At 39.3% G+C, this 18722-nt stretch overlaps 1 protein-coding gene across 1 annotated transcript in view; it reads left to right on the forward strand.

The window, feature by feature from the left end:
• The window catches only part of LOC137323598 (inactive dipeptidyl peptidase 10-like), a 685713-nt gene that overhangs the window by 541676 nt on the left and 125315 nt on the right, over nucleotides 1–18722 (forward strand). The window contains exon 8 of the mRNA XM_067987272.1: nucleotides 18476–18596. Within this exon, the coding sequence (XP_067843373.1) occupies nucleotides 18476–18596 (121 nt within the window). The remainder of the gene's footprint in view (nucleotides 1–18475; nucleotides 18597–18722) is intronic.

Genomic DNA, 18722 nt, shown 5'->3' on the forward strand with positions numbered 1-18722 from the left:
GAGATTGGAAAACACTTCTCCACACAAAGGGTGGTAGAAGTTTGGAACTCTTTTCCGCAAACGGCAATTGATGCTAGCTCAATTGCTAAATTTAAATGTGAGATAGATAGCTTTTTGGCAACCAAAGGCATTAAGGGATATGGGCCAAAGGCAGGTATATGGAGTTAGATCACAGATCAGCCATGATCTTATCAAATGGCGGTGCAGGCTCGAAGGGCTGAATGGCCTACTCCTGTTCCTATGTTCCTTTATTTCCTATGTTTCCTATTAAGGATGACATGAGTATAATAGAGAGAAATGACTTTAGTTCTAAAGACCAAGGTGTAGAATCAGTTTGGGTAGAGATAAGAAATAATAAAGGCAAGAAGTCACTTGTGGGAGTAGTTTATAGGCCCCCTAACAGTAACCACACTGTAGGACAGGGTATACAGGAAGAAATAATGGGGGCTTGTGAGAAAGGAACAGCGATAATCATGGGTGATTTTAATCTACATATAGATTGGAAGAATCTGATTGGCAAAGGTGGCCTGGAAGATGAGTTCATAGAGTGCTTTCGGGTCAGTTTCTTAGAGCAGCACGTTCTAGAGCCGACCAGAGAGCAGGCTATTCTAGATCTGGTAATGTATAGTGAGACAGGATTAATTAATGACCTCATTGTAAAGGAGCCTCTAGGCAGCAGTGATCACAATATGATTGAATTTCAGTTTGAGGGAGAGAAGACTAAGTCCATGACTAGTGTTTTAAACTTAAATAAAGGCAATTATGAGGGGATGAATTATGAGCTGGCTAAAGTGAACTGGGAACTTAGGTTAAGGGATATGTCAGTAGAGATGCCTTGGTAGACATTTAATGAGATATTTCGTAACACTCATCAAAGATACATTCCAGTGAGAAAGAAAGGCTCTAGGGGGAGTACGTACCATCCGTGGCTAACTAAGGAAGTTAAAGATAGTATCAAATTGAAAGAAAAAGTATATAATTCTCACGAAGATTAGTGGCAGGTCAGAAGATTGGTCAGAATATAAAAAACAACAAAGAATGACTAAAAGAATAATGAGGGAGAAATTAGAGTACGAGAGAAAGCTAGCTAGAAATATAAAACAGATAGTAAGAGTTTCTGCAGGTATTTAAAAAGAAAAAAAGTAAGTAAGGTGAGCGTTGATCCTCTAGAGAATGAGTCTGGGGAATTAATAATGGAGAATAAGGAAATGGTGGATGAATTGAACAGATATTTTGCATCCGTCTTCACTGTAAAGGATACAAATACATGCCAGAAATAACTGTGAATCAAGAGGTAAAGGGGAGGGAGGAACTTAAAACATTTACAATTACCAGGGAAAGGGTTGTGAAAAAACTATTAAAGCTGACAAGTCCCTAGGTTCTGACGGACTTCATCCTAGGGTCTTAAAAGAAGTGGCTGCAGAGATAGTAAATGCATTGGTATTAATTTTCCAAAATTCCCTAGGTTCTGGAAGGGTCCCATCAGATTGGAAAATAGCGAATGTAACTCCTCTATTCAAGATTGGAGGGAGACAGAAAGCATGAAACTACAGGCCAGTTAGCTTAACATCTGCCATCGGGAAAATGCTAGAATCTATTATTAAGGAGGTTATAGCAGGGCACTTAGAAAATCTCAATGCAATCAGGCAGAGTCAACACAGCTTTGTGAAAGGGAAATCATATTTGACCAATTTATTAGAGTTCTTTGAGGAAGTAACAAGCAACGTGGATAAGGGGGATCCTGTGGATGTGGTGTACTTGGATTTCCAGAAGGCTTTTGACAAGGTGCCACAAAAAAGGCTACTACACAAAATAAGAGCTCATGGTGTAGGGCGTAACATATTAGCATGGATAAAGGATTGGTTAGCAAACAGGAAACGGAGAGTAGGGATAAATGGGTCATTTTCAGGTTGGCAAGATGTAATGAGTGGAGTGCCACAGGGATCAGTGCTTGGGCCTCAACTACTTACAATCTATATCAATGACTTGGATGAAGGGACCGAATTTATGGTTGCTAAATTTGCTGATGACACAAAGGTAGGTAGGAAAGTAAGTTATGAAGAGGACATTAGGAGTCTGCAAAGGGATATAGATAGGTTAAGTGAGTAGGCAAAAATTTGGCAGATGGAGAACAATGTGGGAAAATGTGAATTTGTCCACTTTGGCAGGAGAAATAGAAAAGCAGTATATTATTTAAATGGAGAGAGATTGCAGAACTCTGAGGTACAGAGGGATCTGGATGTCCTAGTACATGAATCATAAATAGTTAGTGTGCAGGTACAGCAAATGATTCGGAAGGCAAATGGAATGTTGTCATTTATTGCAAGGGGAATGGAATATAAAAGTCGAGATGTTTTGCTACAGTTGTACAGGGCATTGGTGAGACCACATCTAGAATACTGTGTGCAGTTTTGGTCTCCTTATTTTGGAAAGGACATAATTGCTTTGGAGGCAGTTCAGAGATGGTTCACTCGACTGATTCCTGGGATGAGGGGGTTATCTTATGAGGAAAGGTTGGACAAGTTGGGCCTGTATACATTGGAGTTTAGAAGAATGAGAGGTGATCTTATTGAAACATATAAGATCCTGAGGGGACTTGAAGGGGTTGATGCTGAGAGAATGTTTCCCCTTGTGGGAGAGACTAGAACTTGGGGCCACAGTTTAAAAATAAGGGTTCTCCCATTTAAGACGGAGATGAGGAGAAATTTTTTCTCTGAGGGTCATGAGGCCGTGGAACTCCATTCCCCAGAGAGCGGTGGAGGCAGGGTCATTCAATATTTTTAAGGCTGAATTAGATAGATTCCTGATTAACAAGGGAGTCAAAAGTTATAGTAGGTAGACGGGAAAGTAGGGTTGAGGTCACAATCAGATCAGCCATGTTCCTATCAAATGGCAGAGCAGGCTCGATGGGCTGAATGGCCTACTCCTGCTCTTAATTCGTATATTCCTATGTCCGTGAAACTTTGCCACCCACATCCTGACTCACTCTAAATCCCATTTGCCAAATTCCACCTCATCCAAAACTTTGCCACCCACATCCTGACTCGCACTAAATCCCATTTGCCAATCAATCCGTCCTTGCCAAGTTCCACTTGCTCCTTGTCCCCCAATGCAGCAATACCGTTATTTTCTACCTTGCTGGTAATGCGAAGAAAAAGTGTTGCACCCTCCGCACCTACCTCAGAGTGTCACTGGAGATATAATATCAGGACATGGGGTACAGGACAGTCCAGCCATTTTTTGTCCAGTTCTTATTTTACTACAATTGCAGGCAGAAGGCAAGTAAAAGCCGGCTATATCTTTTTTTTAATTCATTCATGGGATGTGGGTGTTGCCGGCAAGGCCAGCATTTATTGCCCATCCTTAATTGCTCTTGAGAAGGTGGTGGTGAGCCACCTTCTTGAACCGCTGCAGTCCATGTGGTAAAGATACTCTGACAGTGCTGTTAGGTAGGGAGTTCCAGGATTTTGACCCAGTGACAATGAAGGAACGGCGATATAGTTCCAAGTCAGGATGGTGTGTGATTTGGAGGGGAACGTGCAGATGGTTGTGTTCCCATGCACCTGCTGCTCTTGTCCTTCTAGGCGGCAAAGGTCGTGGGTTTGGGAGGTGCTACCGAAGAAGTCATGGCGAGTTGCTGCAATGCATCTTGTAGATGGTACATACTGCAGCCTCTGTGCGTCGGTGGTGGAGGAGGTGAATGTTTAAGATGGTGAATGGGGTCCCAATCAAGCCGGCTGCTTTATCCTGGATGGTGTTGAGCTTCTTAAGTATTGTTGGTGCAGTACTCATCCAGACAAATGGAGAGTATTCCATCACATTCCTGACTAATGCCTTGTAGATGGTGGAAAGGCTTTGGGGGGTCAGGAGGTGAGTCACTCACCACAGAATACCCAGCCTCTGACCTGCTCTTTTAGCCACAGTATTTATGTGGCTGGTCCAGTTAAGTTTCTGGTCAATGGTGACCCCCAGGATGTTGATGGTGGAGGATTCAGCAAAGGTAAGGCCGTTGAATGTCAAGGGGAGGTGGTTAGACTCTCTCTTGTTGGAGATGGTCATTGCCTGGCACTTGTCTAACGCAAATGTTACTTGCCACTTATCAGCCCAAACCTGGAAGTTGTCCAGGTCTTGCTGCTTGCGGGCACAGACTGCTTCATTATCTGAGGGGTTGCGAATGAACATTGTGCAATCATCAGCAAACATCCCCACTTCTGACCTTATGATGGAGGGAAGGTCATTGATGAAGCAGCTGAAGGTTGTTGGGTCTAGGACACTGCCCTGAGGAACTCCTGCAGCGATGTCCTGAGGTTGAGATGATTGGCCTTCAATAACCACTGCCATTTTCCTTTATGTTAGATATGACTCCAACTACTGGAGAGATTTCCCCCTGATTCACATTGACTTCAATTTTACTCTGGCTCCTCGATGGCACATTAAGTCAAATGCTGCCTTGATGTCAAAGGCAGTCACTCTCACCCCACCTCTGCAATTCAGTTCTTTTGTCCATGTTTAAACCTAGGCTTTATTGAGGTCTGTAGCTGAGTGGTCCTGGCGGAACTCAGTGAGCATCGTTGACAAGTTATTGGTGAATAAGTGCCACTTGATAGCACTGTAGATTACACCTTCCATCACTTTGCTGTTGATTGAGAGTAGACTGATGGGGCGGTAATTGGCCGGATTAGATTTGTCCTGCTTTTTGTGGACCAGATGTACCTGGGCAATTTTCCACTTCGTCTGGTAGATGGCCAGAATGTAGCTGTACTGAAACAGCTTGGCTTGAGGCTCGGCTTGTTCTGGAACACAGATTTTCAGTACTACATCCGGGATTTTGTTGGGGCCCATAGCCTTTGCTGTATCCAGTGCACTCAGCCTTTTCTTGATATCACATGGAGTGAATCAAATTGGCTGAAGACTGGCTTCCGTGATGGTGGGGATCTCTGGAGGAGGCCGAGATGGATCATCCACTTGGCACTCTGGCTGAAGATGGTTGCAAACGCTTCAGCCTTGTCTTTTGCACTCACGTGCTGGGCTCTGCCATCATTGAGGATGGGGATGTTCACGGAGCTTCCTCCTCCTGTTAGTTGTTTAATTGTCCACCACCATTCACAACTAGATGTGACGGGACTACAGAGCTTTGATCTGATTCATTGGTTGTGGAATCGCTTAGTCCTGTCTATAGCATGTTGCTTCCCCTGTTTAGCATGCAAGTAGTCCTGTGTTGTAACTTCACCAGGTTGGCACCTCATTTTTAGGTACGTCTGGTGCTGCTCCTGGCATGCTCTCTGCAATCCTCATTGAACCAGGATTGATCCTCTGGCTTGATGTAATGGTAAAGTGAGGGATATGCCGGGCCATGAGGTTACAGATTGTGCTGGAATACAATTCTGCTGCTGCTGATGGCCCACGGCACGTCATGGATGCCCAATTTTGAGCTGCTAGATCGGTTCTGAATCTATCCCATTTAGCACAGTGGTAATGCCACATAACACGATGGTTATGTGCTGCTAATGAAAAGCTTTGGTCCCCAGGCCACTCCAGCAATTGTTAGTATTTGGAGTCCTGCCCTCAGCCCGCAAGATTGTAATTCTGCCGGACATACATTCATCCCGCCACCAAAAATACAACAAAACTGCAGGAACAGACAATAAATCTCCCATGATAGCTCGGTTGTTAAAGATTGAATGTAACTGAGCAATATAGAAGATCCCAAGTTCAATCCCAAGTTTGTACTGGACTAGCTGATCTCCAGCCATATGCCGTTTGGGTGATAATATGGGTGCTACAATTAAATTCAGTGCCTCTGGGCTAGGGAAAGGAAAACCAGAAAGGCTTCCCACTGATTATTCCTTCCTTAGCCTCGCTCAAGAGGAAAGGGGAAGAAAATTGGCTTAAAAAAAGCAGTAACATACTTTTAAAGGGTTTATTAGAGAAGGTGCAAAATTAGTCAGAAGGTTTGAAACATCAGGAAGTTAACATGCAAATCTTGAACTAAATGGTGAATGACACTAATATAACATAAAATAAATACCATCCAGTGTTACCTGCTGGCAACAGCATATGGCTGGATATCGAATGAGGACACCATTGGACTCATCTGTGATGCCTCCCATGATAAAATAACTGCAGCAACAACTTGTATTTGTATATTGCATTTAATAAAATGGACCAAGCCAAGATAGAAGAATTAGGAAGGTTGACCCACTGGATGGAGAGAAAGAAAGAACCTGCATTTATATAGCACCTTTCATGACCTCAGGACACCACAAAATGCTTTACAGCCAATTAAGTACTTTTGAAGTATAGTCACTGTTGTAATGTTGGGAAACATGGCAACCAATTTGAACACAGCAAGGTCCCACAAACAGCAATGAGATCAAGATAAATGACCAGAAAATATGTTTTAGTGATGTTGGCTGAAGGATAAATAATCAGCAGGACACCAGGAGAACTTCCCTGCTCTTCTTATGAGAGAAGATCTATGGATCTGTTACGTCCACCTGATGGAACATCAGTTTACATAGAATTACATAGATCTACAGCACAAAAATAGGCAATTCGGTCCAACTGGTCTATGCTGATGTTTATACTTCACACGAGCCTCCTCCCACTCTAATTATCTCTTCCCGCCCTACCCCAGTATTCCTCTATTCCATTTTCCCTTTTCCTTCATCTATGCATCAAGCTTCCCCTTAAATGTGCCAATGCTATCTGCTTCAACAACTCCACGTGACAGTGAGTTCCACATTATCACCACTTACTGTGTAACGAGATTGTTCCTAAATTCTTTACTTGATCTGTTTGTGGCTAACTTATATTTATGCCTCATTGTTCTGAACTCACAAACAAGAGGAATGATTTTCTCAATGTCCACACTATCAAACTCCCTTTATAAGTTTAATGACCTCTATCTGGTCTCCTTAGTCTTCTCTTTTCCAATCTTTCCTGATAGTTGCATCCTCTCAATTCTGATAACATTCTTGTAAATCTTTTCTTCATTTTCTCCAGTACTTCAATATCCTTTTTGTATTATTGAGACCATAACTCCAAGTGTGGTCTCAGCAAGGTTCTACATAAATTTAACATTACCTCTCTGCTTTTGTATTCTGTTCCCTTAGAAATGAACCCCAGTACTTTGTTTACACTCTTTGTAGTCCTATCCATTTGCATTGCTACGTTTAGTGATTTATGCATCTGTATTCCCAGATCTCTTTGCTCCTCTACCCCAATTAATTTCTTACCTTCCAAGGAATAATATTCCTCCTGCTAAAATGAGCCACCTCACATTTGGCTACATTGAATTTCATTTGCCATTTATCTGCCCACTCTGCAAGCCTGTTTATGACTTCCTATATGTTGTTGCAGTCTTCTACATTATTAGCTATACCCTCCAATTTGGTTTCATCTGCAAATTTAGAGTTCATACTTCCAGTTCCAAAGTCCAAATCATTTATGTATATGGTGATCAACAGCGATACCTGCACAGATCCCAACGGGACATCACTTTCCACTTTTTGCTAGTCTGAGAAATTCCCTTAATTCCTACCCTGAGAGATTGAGTGGAATGGGCCTATATTCTCTGGAGTTTGGAAGGATTAGAGGTGATCTCATTGAAACATACAAGATTATGAGGGGGCTTGACAGGGTAGATGCTGAGAGGTTATTTCCCCTGGCTGGAGAGTCTAGAACTAGGGGGTGTAGTCTCAGGATAAGGGGTCGGCCATTTAAGTCTGAGATAAGGAGGAATTTCTTCACTCAGAGGGTTGTGAATCTTTGGAATTTTCTACCAGAGAGGGCTGTGGATGCTGAGTCGTTGAATATGTTCAAGGCTGAGATAGATAGATTTTTGAACTCTAGGGGAATCAAGGGATATGGGGATCAGGCAGGAAAGTGGATTTGAGGTCGAAGATCAGCCATGATCTTATTGAATGGCGGAGCAGGCTCGAGGGGCTGTATGGCCTACTCCTGCTCCTATTTCTTATGTTCTTATGTACCCTCTATTTTGTAACCATCTTTCAATCCATTCTGCTACTTGGCCCCTTACTCCACATACTCTTATTTTTGTCATGAGTCTCTTATATGGCACCTTATCAAAGGCCTTCTGAAAGTCCACGTTTACCACATCCACTGTACTGCCCTTGTCTACTCTCTCTGTTTCTTTTTCAATAAGGTTAGTTAAACATAACCTTCCTTTTAGAAATCTATGATGACTATTTGTTATTATATTCTTCATCTCTAGATGTTATGTTATCTCATCTTTTAGCAAATGTCTCAACTGAAAGCTAGTTTGAGGAAGGCTTTTAAAGGCGGAGAGAGAAGTTGCAAAGTAAAGATGTTTAAGGAGGGACTGCCAGTGCTTCATAGTCACGGAATTACTTTTGAAGTGAGTCACTACTGTTATGTAGCCAAATGCAGCAGCCAATTTGTGCACAGCAAGGTCCCAGCAATGAAGTTGATGAGAAAAATGACCAGATAATCTGTTTTGGTCGAGTGACAAATGTTGATCAAGACACCAGGAGAATGCTCCTGTTCTTCTTCAAATAGTGCCATGGGATCTTTTATATTCCCCAGAAGAGGCAAATCAGGTCTTGGTTTAAAGTCGCATTCCCTCTGTACTACACTGAAGTATTAGCCTAGATTATGTGCTCAAGTCCTGGACCAGGGCTTGAACCCTCAGCCTTTCCACTAAAAGGTGAAAGTGCTACCACTGAGCCAAGCTGACTCTTAGAGTAACCCAGCGATGTGTGAGATTGGAAAATAAATAAAACTAAATTTTAAAAAATGATTAAAAAGCTGAGTTGAAATGTCAACATTTGGGAAAATGATAGATATTAAGTAAATAAAAATATTTCTGGGATTTTCTTTTTAGCAGAAAAGGTTTTAAAGGACAAACTGAAGGACAAACAATGCCTCTCATAGTAAAAGAGATGAGGTAGGGGGAGAAACAAAATATAATTTTTACCATAGAAAAAGATGGTATGTGCTTAGCCGAGTTTGAAAGTGTAGGAGGTGCATTGGCGTTCTTTTAGAAAATAGCAGTAATGAAATGGTCATTAAAAATCAAGTGGTGGAATATTCATAAGGCAACAGGACCAGATACATTGCATCCAAGCATACTTAAGGAAATGAGGCTGCAGTAGTGAGCTGTGGATAAAATTTTTCACAGCTCATTTAATATATAGTGCCAGAAGATTGGGAAACAGCTACTGTTCCATTTTCTTTTTTTTAAAGTCAATAATGTTGGTTGGCAATCGTATTAAGAATATCTTGAAGTCTATTAAATAGGAAAGTACTTATATGTTTAACAAGAATAAAAGTAATAAATCAAAGTTGACATAAGTTTATGCAAGACAGGTTAGTGTTAACAAATGTAACAGTTTCCTTTGAAGATATAATTGAATGGGTGGAAGGCATTAACTTCAAGATTTTATAATCTTGACTTTCAAAAGGCATTTGATGAAGTGCCTCCCAAGAGCCATGTGACTAAACTGAAAGTTCTTGGGATAAAGACAGAAGGAGTCTAATAAATGAAAGTTAGCTCAGATTTGTTAAAGGAAAAGCATGTTTGACTAATTTGATTGAGTTCTTTGATGAAGTAACAGAGAGGGTTGATGAGGGCAGTGCGCTTGAAGTTGTATATATGGACTTTCAAAAGGCATTTGATAAAGTACCACATAAAAGACTTGCTAGCAAAATTAAAACCCATGGAATTAAAGGGACAGTGGCAGCATGGATACAAAATTGGCTAAGGGACAGAAAGGTGAACGGTTGTTTTTCAGACCGGAGGGAAGTACACAGTGGTCTTCCCCAGGGGTCAGTATTAAGGCCACTGCTCTTTTTGATATATATTAATGACATGGACAAGGATATAGAGGGTATAATTTCAAAGTTTTCAGATGACACAAAATTCAGGAATATAGTAAACAATGTGGAGGATAGTAACAGACTTCAGGAGGACATATACGGACGGGTGAAATAGGCAGACACATGGCAGATGAAATTTAATGCAGAGAAGTGTGAAATTATGCATTTTGGTAGGAAGAATGAAGAGAGGCAATATAAACTAAATGTACAATTTTAAAGGAGGTGTAGGAACAGAGAGACCTGGGGGTGCACCTACACAAATCTTTGAAAGTGACAGGACAAGTTGAGAAGGCTGTTAACAACGCATTTGGGATCCTGGGCTTTATTAATAGAGGCGTAGAGTACAAAAGCAAGGAAGTTATGCTAAATCTTTATAAAACACTGATTAAGCTGCAGCTAGAGTATTGTGTTCAATTCTGAGAAAGTTAAGGGGAGATTTTATGGAGGTGTTCAAGATCATGAATGGTTTTGATAGAGTAAATAAGGAGAAACTGTTTCCAGTGGCAGAAGGGTCGGCAATCAGAGGACACAGATTTAAGGTGATTTGCAAAAGAGCCGAGGGTGACATGAGGAAACATTTTTTTACGCAGCGAGTTGTAATGATCTGGAATTCACTGCCTAAAAGGGTGGTGGAAGCAGATTCAATAGTAACTTTCAAAAGGGAATTGGATAAATACTTGAAGGGAAAAAAATATACAGGGCTATGGGGAAAGAGCATGGGAATGGGACTAATTGGATAGCTCTTTCAAAGAGCCAGCAGAAGCACGATGGGCCAAATGGCCTCGTCCTGTGCTGTACCTACTATTATATTATAAGTAAACTAGATAATAAAGTGGCTAAATGAAGGATAGTGTTAAATGGTTCTAACAAAATGGTTAAATGGTTCTGATGAAAGATCTTCGACCTGAAACGTTAATTCTGTTTCTTTCTCCACAGATGCTGCCTGACTTGCTGAGCTTTTCCAGCATTTTCTGTTTTTATTTCAGATCTCCAGCATCCGCAGTATTTTGCTTTTGATTAAATGACTCTAATTGGACAGTTATGACTAACAAAATAATTCAGGGATCAGTCCTGTCTTGTTTTCATTTCTTAATAATTATCATCAAATGATTGCGATGAAGCTATTAATAAGCAGAATATCTACCTTTGCAGACAATATCAAGTTATTTGGGAAGCGGGTGTTCACAGAAAAAGGATAATGATTTAATATTGCTAAATATAAAGGAATACATAATTGGTACTAAAAATAATGAAATGAAGAGATATCAACAAATAAGGTGAATAATGAAAATTCTCTGGAAATAATAGTTGAACAAACATTTGACAGTGTTATAATTCATGTGAAGTGTTTTGAAACCTTGCCCAGAGATGTATGTAAGTGCAAGTCTTGCTTTTTAGTGTGGGCAAAAATATACTGGGGTCGTACAAGTCATTTTATAGAAGATAAGTCCATGGAATGAAGTAATACTGTCACTCTGCAAAGGAGTATTGTGTCTAGTTGTAATGACCCCATAAGATAAAGAGGCAGTGGAAAGGATTCAAAGAGCATCAAAGATGAATCCAGCTGTTGAGCAGCAAATTAAGCTAAATGCACTTGCATTACAAAAATAGGTTGATGGGAGGAACATGATGCAAGTTTTTAAAATAATGAAAGGAATTGATTGTACTGATACAGGGGGGCTATTTTGTAGAAGAGGAAAATAGGTGAACCAGAGGGTGTGATTAAAGATGTACAGGCCACAAGCTAAAGTTAGGCTAAGAAATATCTTCTTTACACTTGGAGTTCTTGTCTTATGGTATAAATTGCAAGGAAGGAAATAAAGTGAAGGAAATACTGATGCAGTTGTAAAATCAAAAATCATTTACATCAATTTTTGATTCATCAAGAGTAGAGGGATGTGAGTTTGGTTTGGGAATTATTTTTTAAACGGTCAGATTGGTAAAGCTGGACTACAGAGTGAGCTAAATAGGTTTTATTTTTTCCTGCATTCTTATGTTCTCAATTTTTTTTAAAAACTCGTTACCCCATACATGGAAATACCAACTGATGTTCCTGGTATTCGCCATGACAACAGGTACTGCAGAAGGTGGCTGCACTATGTAAAGATCACTTTGTGGATTTTGTAATATTTAAAGCTACAACTATGGTCACCAAAGGAAAAATTCGATGTTTGTTTCTGCAGAAATAAAATTACGAGTGGCAAAACTGACTAATCCACTAATACCTGCCTCAGGTAAAATCGCAACCAGTGTACTGCAGCACGTTATTGTGCTGTCAACATAAAACCTGACTATCATCAAGAAAACCAATACTGCATCTCTACTTGTTTTAAATTTAATTTATATAGGGAGATGGACCCCAGTGGAATTGTCAGATAGCCTACTAACATCACAGCACAAGGACTGACAAACCATAAAGGCACAACTCTAAAGCACTATTATAAACAGTTACAAAAAATGTTTGACTGAATGCTGAAGAATGATAAATGGAAGGAAAGTGATGTAAATGAACTTTTACTGTAACAAAGTGATACTATAAATTATATATTACAATCAAATATATAATAGTTTTATATTTGAATTTTGAAGTGTTTACATTTTAACAATATTTACAGTTCTGAGAGGTTGTTTTAATGAGAAATATAGTAATAGAAGTTACAACATGGAAAGAGACCATTCAGCCCAACCAATAGTAGTGTTGAGTGATCCGCAAACAATCTTAAGGAGAGATGGTTGGCTCTTTTTTTTTGTTTTGGAAGGTATGCTGTCTACCGACTGTAATGTACACTCACAGCTCTTTATTCCTTGTTGATATTTTAATATTTAAAGAAACCTGAGAAGGAATTGGTAGTCAAAGCCCTGCTTCAGTTTCTTTCCAGCAATAATTGCGCCTCAGTACCTCCAGGATTCTACTTTCTCTGTTATAATGATCCTGGAAGTTGGACACACCATCAAACAATCAAAGAAGACATTGGGAGCCAGCTACCAGCTGCCTTATAATTTGTAACCAAGACAGCAGCTTAAGTAGAAATGTTGGAAAGAAGTACTGTACTAAACACCATGCAAAAAAAAATCTAAGGGAAATCATTTGACTACTGCACAGAATTACAAAGGAGTTTAAAGATTCCTGTAATTTTTTTAAATATTAAACTTCTGTTAATTAAGTAGTTTATAATTGTGTTCTGGTGTATATTTGGAATTTCTTGATCTTTTCAAAACTACAGCATAAGAGCTGTTTTGTTGTTTTCTTTCGACGAGATTCGCAGATACGTCCGCTGAAATCCTCTGCTCATTTACATAGCTCCGTCCCCCATGCAGAAGACCAGCTTATGGGAGTTTCTTGAATTTATGCCAGTAATGCGCCGGCGTAGATTTACGCCCAAAAATTTAGGCGGAGCATGACCCGAAGCCACCTGATATCGGCGTAACTAAGATTTCTGGAGTTTGATGGCAATTTTCTTTGACCCTTTTTAAAAAAAATTCTTACTGAGAGCTGCACTATACTTAACCAACGTGCTCAGTCTCAAGGCACCGAAGTTTTTCAGACCTTTGCACCCTTCCCCCTCATGTTAAGAAGGACAAGGCAGCTGGAATGGCCTTTCCAGTGGACAAGCAGCTGTTTTAAATAATAATGGAGAGGAAGAGGAGCAGCAGGGGCAAAAGGCTCTGGGAGTGAGGCGCATGGCAGCAGACAGAAGCCCAATATATGTTTCCCGATTGATGCCACTGTATTTGTGCTTATTGTACGCCTATTTTTACTTTCCAGCATTGGCAAATGAGGGTGTAAGTTTCCATTGGCAAGATCAATGCAGAAACTGGCATAAATATTGGCATCATTTCTACGTATGTGCGATCCAGGAAATTCCAGGTCACTATGGGGGGTAAAATTCGGCAAGGGGGCAAAATGGGCAGTAGCAGGTCATGCTACACCCTGCCCGATACTCATTTCCATTTACTTCAATGAAAATCAAGCGGGGGGCAAAGTGGGCTGCCGATACGCTACCTACCATTTTGTGCCCTTTCCGAAGTTAAATTTTATTCCCTATACCTCTGGTATAATCCCAATGGACTCCAGAGTTTCTCAGTCACATTCTTTTGAACATGACCAACTATTTCTGAGGTAAATTATTGACACAAAGAACTTTTGGGGGAGGGAGGAGGCAAATAAATCTTCAAGAACGCATTGTAGTCTGACAACAAAATAATGGTCTCTTGAGTAAAGAAACAAAATTACTGTTCAGCTTTAAGGGATACATCTCGTTCTCCCTAACTTTAGGCGTTGCAGAGAAAGCATTAATGAGTAGTGAAATCCAAATTGATCGAGCCATTGTTTTTCTCTTAGCGGTATTGCCACCAGAGGTTTCATGGGGCGGGGGTCAATTATATATGTAAGATGGACTCTCAGTAATAACTCCGCTCTACAGAGAGAGCCCGCTACTGAAAAGCCAGAAAATCCTGTAGTACTGCAGGGGACCTCTCACTACAGGAAAGGGGAGGCACTAGAGAAATGCACCCACATCTAATGTAGTAAGAAGAGAGGCAGAAGTGGCCACATTCAGTGACTTTTGCTCCTTTATCGACTTTGGCATTATGCTGCTGCTACAGACTCAGTACTACCTTCCCTGTTCTGGTCTTACCATGGATCAGCAGAAGATAGGGAAATCAGTTGGTTTCATTCATTGTCATTTAAATGCAGTGGGATAATCAAGGGGTACGCGGTCAAGATCCCTACTTGAGGGGGGAAAGGAAGGAAAACATCTACAGCCTAATTTAGGGGCGGGGATTCGGAAATAAGACTCTGCACCCCATTTTGCCAGCTGCACTGCTGAAAAATAGGGGTTTTGCCAGAGGAAAATCCAGCCCAATATCAGTGACAAATAAAGAATGTGAAACTTGTAGCTTTTGGACCATAAATCTGCCTGATCAGGCTGAAGTCTGCCTGTCAGTACTAAGCAGTGACATGTAAGAATGTTATCTGTGCTTGACTGTATGTTCTATCGGAGGTTCACTCACTAATAGGCTGTGCATCTCAGATTATCAATGAAATGAGATGAATTACATAAGGCCAATCAAAAAGAAAAAAATTCCAGTATTAATCTTAATTTTTTTGAAATGTTGGTAAGCATTTGGTTTCCAAAAGTATCTGCTTGTAAATTCAAACCAGCAGCCATAGAATCTTGTTCTCCAATTCAGGTGATTTGCTGCTGGTAACTCATAAATCATGTCTTTTCCTTTAGAATACCATTATCGTAATGATTATGTGCTGTGTGACAGATGTACTGAACATTTGGAAAAACGTCTCAGTACAACAGCATTGTTCATAATGTTTGACAGAATCATACCATGCAAATAGTGAATGCACCAAAGTGAAATTAAATATCAGAGAATTTTACATAAGATAGTACAGCTAAAACTACAGTGATGGAAATACTTATCAGTATTTTAGTGCTGCAAACCATAACAAGTTTTTCTTGTGTATTGAATCTGTAGCATTCAAAAGGGTCAACAGCATGACTATTAGTTTCATGCCAGTGATCTGTGCAAATGCTTGTGGAATGGCACTTTTGCAGAGTGCTGTGGGAGTGGCAGATAACTCCTCATGAGTTTGCCTAAATCACTGAAATCAATAATTTTCTCTGTTGATCAACCACCTGAAGAAAATAATGAAGAATAAAGAATTGATGTTAGAAATTATGCAAGATCGGTACAAAGTGTGTTGCATTATATCGGCACCTAATACTTTTTCTAAAGGCTTTAACATTGCTCTACATGATCTCTAGAAATACTGCAGAAAATGATGGTGCATTTGCTGGCAGAATTCTACAGTGTCATTAAGAACTGCAGGGCACCAGTGTCAGATGTAGTTCATCAAGTGGTACATATGTTACTTGCTGACAAAAGTACAAAAACAAATGTGTAGATATACACCAAGGAGATACATATCACCCCTCAGGTAGACAGGAATGAAAAGCATGGTACATCAGCCCAAGAAGCAATCTTTCTTCTGTCATTCACAGACTCATGACAATATATGATGTTATTGACTGTTCTAGACTTTTTTTAAATGATAGTAATGCTGCATGGGTTGGTGGTGGTGGGGGGAGTATTATTGTAAGATTCATAGAGTAATTAGAGATCTTTTTGCAGGGACAGACTGAGGAAAGGAAATTATTATAATGCTTTCAAGATAATGACCTGGAATTTCCTAGAAAGTTTTGATCTAACTAGTGCATAAGAGCGACATTGTGCCATTTTTTTCCTGAGGAAATTTGCACGTAACTGATTTATGCAGTTTTATGCTCAAACATTGCTACGTGCGAATTTCCTCAATCATTTGTGCTGCTTCCCAGAAACGTCCACTGAAACCCTAATTTACATCGTTCTGCTCATGCAAGTTTCCTGAATTTACATGGATAACACACTGACATAGATTTAATGTCCAAAAATTAGGCGCAGCAGAACTTGGAGTCATCTGATATCGTGTAGCTGAGAATTCTGGAGTTTGATCGCAATTTTCTTTGCGTTTGTGTTTTTATTTTTTTTTACTGAGACCTGCACTACACTTAACCAAAGTGTCATCAGTCCCAGTGAACCCGAAATGTTTTGGACTCACGTGTTCTTAAAGACTAAGCAGCTGGAATGACCGTCCCAGTGGACATACCCCTGTACTGCATAATAATGGAGAGGAAAAGGAGCAGTCGAGACAAAAGACTCTGGGAGTGAGGTGCCATGGCATATAGACAGCAGCCCAATCGCTATTATCCCTATTGGCACCACTGCATTTGCGCTTGTTTTATGCCAGTTTTTAACATTCCAGCATGGGCATGTGTGTTCGATGGAAAACATGGGCATAATTTCTCGTCGGCAAGATCGGCGCAGAAACTGCCATAAATTTCAAGGTAATTTCTGCATAAGTGCGATCGAGGAAATTTAGGGCCAATGTATTAACAATGGGTCTGATTTCTTGCATGTCTCATAGCTATACATAAATATGAAAGTTTGCTGAATTATGTTTTCCATAACTACTTTTTATATACCATTTGATAATCTCCATTTCAAATGACAAGTGTTAACTTTGGTGGGTATCACCAAATTCATCATTTGAGTTTTATACATGGGTTATCCTTTTAAATGCGAATATATATATCTACTTTATTGCTCCTCTAGGGACCATTTATATAAAAACCTATGTTATGTTGGACTATATGATATTTTGAGCATTTCTCTAACATTTTTCAAAGTATATTTGAAAAACAGAAAATGTTTCTGCTTTGTTAGAACTTAAATGTGTAGATTTGACATTTGGTTCTATTTTAATAAGTTGGCTATTGTTTTAGGTTAGAGCACTCATATGTATGTGCATATCTACCTATTTATCTATATATTGAAAGAGATAGAAAGATATAAGTATATATTTTATATATAATAGATATTAATTATACTACATTTACCATTGAACAACTATTATTAATTATATGCAAGTTTTTTATGTATATGATATATAGATATTAATTATACTATTCTTTCCATTGAATATTGTTTGTTATAAGCAAGAAACTAACTGAACAGATTACATTATGAAATGTACAAAAAATTATTTTATTCCAAGTCTAATAAAAAAATTCGGCCATCAAATTGTAGGCCAGTCCTAAGCACATTATTTCTTCATTCTGGGCCTTACGTGTCATTAATCTTTATAGAAGGAAACACTAAAATTGAATAACTTAGAATATTGTTACAGTTGTTACATTTACAATTATGCATTTTTCATTTCAACTTTTTAATACCTTACATTCATATACCATTAATTCATACTGGATTATATATTAACTAAATACTCCAACTATCATTATTCACTGCTGACTTAATTGTTGTAATAATCTGGAGTGAGTCTTATTTTATGTAGGATTTCATGGTTGAGGCTAAATGTGTCCAATGCACTTATATTCAGTAGAGGTGAATTGTTATTCTTGGACCATCTTCTATAAAGATAATAAATGTTTCTGAGAATTGCATAGATATTTTAGTAATTTGGATACATGATCAGACATAGCATAAACTATTTCATCCATTGGATAATGCAGTTGTAAAAGTTACAATTCTTTTACTCAATGCAATCAATAATCTTCAAAGGTAGCATAACTATTATGAAATACAAGTAATGATGAAATATAAGAACTAATCCAGTGAGTGGCATAGCATGTTAACACTCATGATCCCAAAGGGAGAGGATGTCAAGTTTCCTGACATCACAGGTTAAATTATTTTCCCACTTTTTACTGAATCGGTAATTGTATTAATATAACCGCCTTGTGCAGTAGAATAATCAAATAAATATTCAGTTTATTAATTCTAAATGGTGATGGTCAAGACTCCAGGGAACTTGAGGTCAGGCAACACATCACCATTACTTCTGGATTAATTGGACCTCCTGGGCACTTTGTAAACTGAAGCAGATCTTATTTAAATGTTTTCAGAAAATGGGCACTCCTAATACACTTCAAGCTTACTGGGTGGAGGTACAGCTCTGTTCATCTGAGATCAGTAGCTACAGTGTAGACTTTGCAATTTTAATTCATTCAATAAGTATATGTTCCCTTGTTTTAAATCCTAGGTATATATTTTTGAAAATAACATCTACTACCAGACTGAAGTAAAGAGTAGTGCTCTGCGCCTTACCTCATCAGGGAAGGAGGGAATAATCTACAATGGCATTGCAGACTGGTTGTATGAAGGTAGGAGGCATTGAGTTTATTGCAACACAACTGCCTGAGGTAAAACTCAAAGCAAATAAAATCATGGTATCGTACTTCCCATCCCATGTAGTGGCAACAGTACTTTTACTTTATGCACGAGTGCCA

This window comes from Heptranchias perlo, chromosome 7, assembly GCF_035084215.1.
Source record: "Heptranchias perlo isolate sHepPer1 chromosome 7, sHepPer1.hap1, whole genome shotgun sequence".
NCBI lineage: Eukaryota > Metazoa > Chordata > Chondrichthyes > Hexanchiformes > Hexanchidae > Heptranchias > Heptranchias perlo.